At 45.3% G+C, this 7,412-nt stretch overlaps 1 protein-coding gene across 1 annotated transcript; it reads left to right on the plus strand.

The window, feature by feature from the left end:
• Nucleotides 1-2,023: 2,023 nt before the first annotated feature.
• Nucleotides 2,024-4,222, plus strand: LOC119297702. Its single transcript, XM_037575382.1, has 3 exons — nt 2,024-2,571; nt 2,701-2,927; nt 3,548-4,222. Exons 1-3 carry the CDS (start codon nt 2,112-2,114, stop codon nt 4,172-4,174), a joined length of 1,314 nt encoding a protein of 437 aa, XP_037431279.1. The 5' UTR covers nt 2,024-2,111; the 3' UTR covers nt 4,175-4,222.
• Nucleotides 4,223-7,412: the final 3,190 nt, after the last annotated feature.

Consider the following 7,412-nt stretch of genomic DNA (forward strand, 5'->3'; position numbering starts at 1 on the left):
GAGGAATACTTTGTGTGCTACCAAACGTCACAATGTAACTGGGTGATTATAAAGGTGCTCTACAGGTGCTCCGATGGTGTTTTCTGAGTTGGCATAGATCGAGATTAGGATTTGTCACTCCGATTGTCGGAGAGGTATCTCTGGGCCCTCTCGGTAATGCACATCAATATAAGCCTTGCAAGCAATGTGACTAATGAGTTAGTTATGGGATGATGCATTACGGAACGAGTAAAGATACTTGCCGGTAACGAGATTGAACTAGGTATTGAGATACCGAAGATCGAATATCGGGCAAGTAACATACCGATGACAAAGGGAACAACGTATATCGTTATGCGGTTTGACCGATAAAGATCTTCATAGAATATGTGGGAGCCAATATGAACATCCAGGTTCCGCTATTGGTTATTGACCGGATACGTGTCTTGGTCATGTCTACATAGTTCTCGAACCCGTAGGGTCCGCACGCTTAACATTCGGTGACGATCGATATTATGATTTTATGTGTTTTGATGTACCGAAGGTAGTTCAGAGTCCCGGATGTGATCACAGACATGACGAGGAGTCTCAAAATGGTCGAGGCATAAATATTGATATATTGGATGACTATATTCGGACACCGGATGAGTTCCAGTGGCCACTAGATAATTATCGAAGTGCCGGGGGGTTATCGGAACCCCCGGGGGAACTAATGGGCCAACATGGGCCTTGTGAGAGGGAGAGGAGGGGCCATAGGTCTGCCCCCCCCCCCATTGGGAGTCCAAATTGGACAAGGAGGGGGGCGGCACCCTCTCCTTCCTTCCCCCTCCTTCCTCCTAGTTGGACTAGGAATGGGGGAGTCCTACTCCTACTAGGAGGACTCCTCCCCCTCCTTGGCGCGCCCCAAGGCCGACCGTCCTCCCCCTTGCTCCTTTATATACAGGTGCAGGGGGCACCCTAGAACACACAAGTTGTTTGTTTCCAGCCGTGTGCGGTGCCCCCTTCCACCATAATCCACCTCGGTCACATCGTAGCGGTGCTTAGGCGAAGCCCTGTTCCGGTAGCATCATCATCACTGTCATCACGCCGTCGTGCTGACGAAGCTCTCCCCCGACACTCTGCTGGATCGTGAGTTCATGGGACGTCACCGAGCCGAACGTGTGCAAATCGCGGAGATGTCGTACTTTCGGTAGTAGGATCGGTCGATTGTGAAGACATACGACTGCATCAACCGCGTTGTCATAACACTTCCGCTTACGGTCTACGAGGGCACGTGGACAACACTCCCCCCTCTCGTTGCTATGCATCACCATGATCTTGCGTATGCATAGGAAATTTTTTGAAATTACTGTGTTCCCCAAAAGATTGCGGGTTGTTTGAGGATCGGCGTGGAGATGCCCTTAGGCTTTGATGAATGAAAGGAGTCACCAAGACGTGGGTTGAAATGAGAAACCCTTGTGATGCCATGGACCTTTTTTACGCCTTCATTTTGGGATGCTCCTTGGTTACATGATCGTTAACATATTGAGCCCCTAATAACCATTGAGGCCTCTACGAAGAAAATTGGAAAATCATGGAAGTTTGGAAGGACAGAAAAATAGAGAAGTAGAGAAGAAAAAGAAAGATGGGCCGAAAATGGGCTGAAGGCCACCGCCTGATGTGCTTGGGCCCAGCTTTCACCGTGCCGTGCATGGACACTGTTTGGTCTCCGTATGCAGACCCGCTGCCAATCTGCGGGGCCGTTGGATTTCGCTGTATCTTCTCCGCCCTCCTTCGCCCGTACCCTAGCCACCGCACGAGCGAGCCGTCGGCCGAGAAAAGCTTCGGGAGGGGAATTCCCGACGCCTCGGTGGAGCATCCGGGCGCCGCTGCAGCCTGCCTGCCTGTGACGGAAAGGACGCTGCGTGCTTCGTATCCACGTCTCCTTCGATCGGCCGTGTCCGGGACTCCGGGTACGAATCAGACTCAGCTGTGACTTGTGGCCTTGTCGGTCGTGGCCGCACGCACCTGTATAGGCAGCACCGATACTCTAGTTGATTGTAGTAATCGCCAGATCGCCTACGTAGGTTGTACTACTACTGCTACTGTCAGTCGAGAGTTTGAAAAACACAAGCGAAGAAGAGACCGAGGGCATGCCTTGCAGAAAGGCAAGACTACGGCGGCGGCAGCAACGAATCCATGTAGAGATGGAGTCGTCGACTGTGTCTGAGCCTGAGGTGGGGATGCCGGCGGGGAACAAGGCGGATGATGATGAGGACGATGTTGACGATGAGCCTGTCGAGTCTGAAGAACCAGCAACTCCGTCTGAATCTGATCAGGCCGCCGAGGAAGCGGCCGAGGAAGAGACGATGGCGATGATGATGGGACTGGGGGAGCTGGCCGACGAGGCAGCTGAGGAGGCGGCCAACAGCGGAGCCAAGAAGAACAGGAGACGCAATCGGTCGGCCCACGATATGATGGTGGAAGCGAGAGAGAAGCAAGGGGAAATACCCGAGGAAGCCAACACCGATCCATACGCCTACCAGGCGCGCGGTCACCGCAAAGATTGGGACTGGATCTTCGCCCGACACTACGGCCCCTTCGACCAGACCAGTAAGCGACCTCCTCCCATGCATCCTAGCTGTTTTGCTGCCTAATTTTACTAGCATGCGACATTGACACACACCTCTACTATTAGCATATCCATATCATCACTAACTGTGACATATGTCTGTCATGAAGCATCTATCCCTGCGTCGTGCTTCACCGGCCTTCGTCGCCCTAACAACCGCTACGCCTGCACCCAGGAGATGCTCCAGATCTTCTGGATCAAAGTCGGGAAGATAAAGAAGCCCATGCAGTGGCCATTACAGGTTTTTGGTACGATCACCGTGCGGGATGTGCTGGATCACAATCGCATCATGGTCTTCGATCGCGAAAGGGATAACTGTCAAACCCTTACCAAGAAGGTACGTGCGATATCATGCATATAGATTATATGGATTCACTCTTTTTTCAGCTAGATTTAACATGATGATAGGAGTGGCTAAAATTAATATATGCAACAAATGCCAAACCATAACCGAGCTCCGTACATGAATACTAGCTAATCAGTTTATTATGTTCTTCAGCTAACTTCAGGTATGATATAATAGTGCGCTGTCTGGTTGGTCTAGAGGTAAAACATGTATCTGTTATCGTTTTTGCTTTCACTATGCTACCCAATGTTACATCTTCTTTGGCATTAGGTAACTGTTAATATAGACTACTCCCATCAGTCTTAGTGGTTGTGATGATCTGAACAATCTTGCCCACCCAACACAAATTATTGGCTCATGCCTCCTGGTTAATTTTGCTCATCATAAGTTAGTTTTGCCATATTTGCCTGCAGTAAGTTTCTAATTAAGTTTAGGAACAATGCCAGTTAAAAAGTGGATCATGTATAGATTGGCACTTCTTGGTTTGGGTAAATTCGGCTATTGATGGTCGTCAATTATTAATTTATTATGACTGAAGAGGAATTTTCCTTTTTGTCGAAAACAACATTTCCTATGACGGGACTGAAGCACTACTATTATTTTGCACGCAGGATAGATTTCTTACGCTGACAGGTCCTACCCGAGGAGTTGTGGTGGATGTACATCCTACCTATGTTGAGGTCGATCTGAAGGCGAAGGGCGCCACAGAATCGGAGGACATGGATTTAAGCTATTTAGTAGTCAGGTCTATGCCCTGCAGCCCGTCGTATCGCGCCGTGCCTAGCAGGCTTAGCACATTGGAGTTGACATACATTCGAATATACGACTGTGTGGAAGCCGCAATCAGTGTAAAAGTCAGAAAACATGGGTTCTGGCCCGGTTGCCGCGGTTTATTCACTGCCAGCACAGCCAGTTACGAAGACTTGGAGATCCCGTTGCTTGCGTTTGAAGGCGATAGGTTGCCGGTTGATGCTAGTGGAAGGCTTGAGCTTTCACGTCGTGTGGTCTGCGTAGAGCTTCAGCAGCCCGAAGGTAAGCTCTTGTTTTCGGCGAAGGCACTGCGTGGTAGTGATGAGAAAGACGTGAGGAGAGTTCGTAAGACTTTCACTCCCAAGAAGGTTGGTAAAACCAAGGAGAATATCAAGATTGGTTCCTGTGAGATGGAGGTAACTGTCACATGGTCCCTTCTTCCAAATTGTAAGTATGATTATGACAGTGCTTTGAGAAGGTATTATTAAGTTTGACTTCTGTGAGGTGAAGGTTTTGACTGTGAACCTTTCAAAAGAAAAAGATTTTGACTGTGATGTGATCTCTTCTCTAGGCATCAAGCAGTATGACTGACTAATAAAAAGCCTTCATAATATGAAATGCAAACCGTGTAAAATTTGCAAGCTCATAGCTGGAATATGAGTTTCTTTTGTATGGTCTGATGACATTTTGTCTGGGTATTCCTTTTAGGGAAATTTTTGCCACAACACACTAAACTTTTCCACTTTTTGGCACAACACACAGTGTACAATGCATTCTTATTTTCTGAGTTTTGAAGCTGAGAAACACGCTGTTTTTTTCCGAGTTTTGACGCAGTGAAACACATCATTTGGGTATTCTGTGTAGAGAAACTATGCTATATAGCACACTAAACTTCTCAGCTCTTTGTGGCAACACGCTACAAAAAAAGAGAGGGGTCCGTTGAATACCATCGCAAAAACCAGTGTTTCCCACAGCGTATAATATCAGTTTCTGAGTTTGGAGACAGAGAAACACATCAGAGCCAAGCTTTTTTTTTTTCCAAGCTGACATAGGAACCTATTCCAGGCATAGCCGGAGGCCTTCGAGTGACGCTAGTTACGATCTTAGCTTCATCAGTGCAACGATCTTTACTGCTCAGAAATAGAGTTGCATTGATAAAGGATTGACTGAGCTGCACACAATCTCGCGCATCAGATGATGCAGGTAAAAGTCAAAAATAAGCCTTAAACTTGTAGGCGAAAGCTAAACCAAATCATGAACTCTCAATCCTTGAAATCAGCATCCTGGTCTATTTCAAACCTTGAGAGGATTTAGCTGGTATTCGCTGAATTGGGCAGGCACATTAGCGGAATCGCTAGCGTTGCTCTTGTTTTTCTTTTCTTTTTCTTTTTTTGATTTCGTTTGTTTTTACTTTGGTTTTTCATCGCTTTTCTTCTACTTTCTTTCCTTCGCTATACTTTGTTTTTTCACTGGTTTTCTTTCTTCGTTATACTTTTGAATCATTTTATTTTTTTTCATATTTTTTGTTTTTTTGCTTTTATTTTGATTCTTTACTGGTTACCGATTTTCTTTTTTACACATATCTAATTATTCTCAGTACCCAATGTACATGTTTAGCGCACACATGAAATAATTTTTGATACACTTTCGACATTTTTCAAATACATTCCGTACATTTTTTAAAATACATGTTTCAAATATATTTTTAATACATGGTAATATTTTTCCAAATACACGTTTTACAATTTCCTAACAACAATAAACATTTTATAAACTACACTAACATTTTTTCCATTCTTACACATTTTTTAAAATTGTATACACTTTTTTTCAAATATATGTCGCATATAGTCTTTTAAGGGTGTGATACACTGTTTTACATCACGCAAACATTTTTTTAAAATTATATACACATTTTTTTAAAATGTCAGAAGCACATTTTCGAAACTCGTGAACATTCTTGAAATGTTACATTTTTAATGGACTAAACATTTTTTTGAATCACACGAATATTATTTTACATTCTGCAAACATTTTTTTTGAAATGCCACATACATTTATCTAAACTAGTGATATTTTGTTGATGTCACAGACATTTTCTCTACACATTTGTTGTAGTTTCAAAAAAATTCCCATTTTATATAAATTTAAAAATGTTTTGCCCCAAAAAGTTTTCAAAGTTCAACGCTTTGGCGTGTGCTTAAATTTTCGGGCCTCTAATTATATCATTCATAGTCATCTGTTCTAGTGGCTATCGGGATGAGTTCTGTCAGATCCCAAGTTCTACTCAGCCGGAGTTGTTTTTGTTATGTACTTTTCACTTTTTTTGAGGCAAATGTACTTTACACGTTGCGCTTTAAGAAAAAGAAAAAAAATCGCTTCATGCCTGGTGGGCCGGCACAGTGGAGTCCGCAGCCAACAATTCCGGATTTAACATGCCACGTCGACAAGTTTGGTAACTCTCTCAAGGATCGTTTGCCAAGAAACCCAATGCGGTTTTCTTTTGCCATCCTTACTGCCCACCAAAACCTAAGGGTATGGGGGGTTTAGGATTCAAGGACTTTGAATTGTTTAATCTAGTTATGCTAGCTAGACAAGCCTGGAGGTTGCTGCAGCGTCCCAATACCCTATGTGCCAGAATCCTTAGAAGCATCTACTACCCGCAGTCTGATATTTTAGAAGCTAATTTGGGTGGCCATCCTAGCCAAGTGTGGAGGGTTGTAGTTGAAGGCAGAGATATACTGAAACAAGGATTGATCAGAAGGATCGGGAATGGAGAGACAACATATATATGGAGGGACAACTGGATCCCGAGGGAGGAGATGCTGAGACCATATGGGTGTTTGGTGATAAATCCACCAAGCAGAGTGTCTGAGCTAATCGATCATACATCCGCGTCTTGGGACCGAGCGAAAGTAGAAGCGACCTTCTTGCCGATGGACACCCGAATAATCCTGAGCATCCCACTATGCACCCGAAACTTGTCTGATTTCTGGAGCTGGCACTATGAGAAGCACAGAGTTTTTTCGGTCAAGTCTGCATATCGTATGTTAGTGGCCACTAAGCAACGAAGAGAAGCTTGGCTTGATGGAAATCACGGCTCCTCAAATTCAAATGATGAGGAAGGTACGTGGAAAACTTTATGGAAAACGCCCGTCCCGGCAAAGGTGAGAATGTTTCTGTGGCGACTATCTAAGCATTCCTTGCCCACAAACGACGTACGAGCGCACAGACATATGACTGATTCGGCTAGTTGTGGATTGTGCGGAGCGCCAGATTCGTGGAGGCACTCGTTGCTGGAATGTGCTGCATCCAGATGCGTGTGGGCATTGATCGATGACGAGCTGGTGCATAAAATGATGATGGTTACGGAACCTACTGCCAAACACTGGCTGTTTTCATTAATGGAGATGCTGGAGCATGACAAGTTTGTGCTGCTCTCCGTCACTCAATAGGCGATCTGGTCAGCTAGGAGAAAAGCATACACGAAGGGATCTTTCAGAGTCCACAATCTACCCAAGCATTCATTCACAGGTTCATCGACGATTTACAGATAGTTTCAGTTCAACAGAAACTTGCACCGATTCAGGTACCTGCATCGGTTACTCCAGCCCGCCCAAGAGCCAAGGCTCCACCGTCGGGGTTTGCTAAGATCCACGTTGATGCTGCTGTTACGCATGAGCGAGGTGAAGCAGCAGCAGCCATTTGCAGAGATGAAGGAGGAAA

This window comes from Triticum dicoccoides, chromosome 5A (genome assembly GCF_002162155.2).
Source record: "Triticum dicoccoides isolate Atlit2015 ecotype Zavitan chromosome 5A, WEW_v2.0, whole genome shotgun sequence".
Lineage (NCBI taxonomy): Eukaryota > Viridiplantae > Streptophyta > Magnoliopsida > Poales > Poaceae > Triticum > Triticum dicoccoides.

Excerpts from the sequence above, each read along its gene's own strand:
- LOC119297702 (XM_037575382.1), top strand. The coding sequence starts at position 2,112 with ATGCCTTGCAGAAAGGCAAGACTACGGCGGCGGCAGCAACGAATCCAT. Across the intron at positions 2,572-2,700 it reads CGGCCCCTTCGACCAGACCA|CATCTATCCCTGCGTCGTGC; the intron begins GTAAGCGACCTC and ends TCTGTCATGAAG. Across the intron at positions 2,928-3,547 it reads GTCAAACCCTTACCAAGAAG|GATAGATTTCTTACGCTGAC; the intron begins GTACGTGCGATA and ends TTTTGCACGCAG.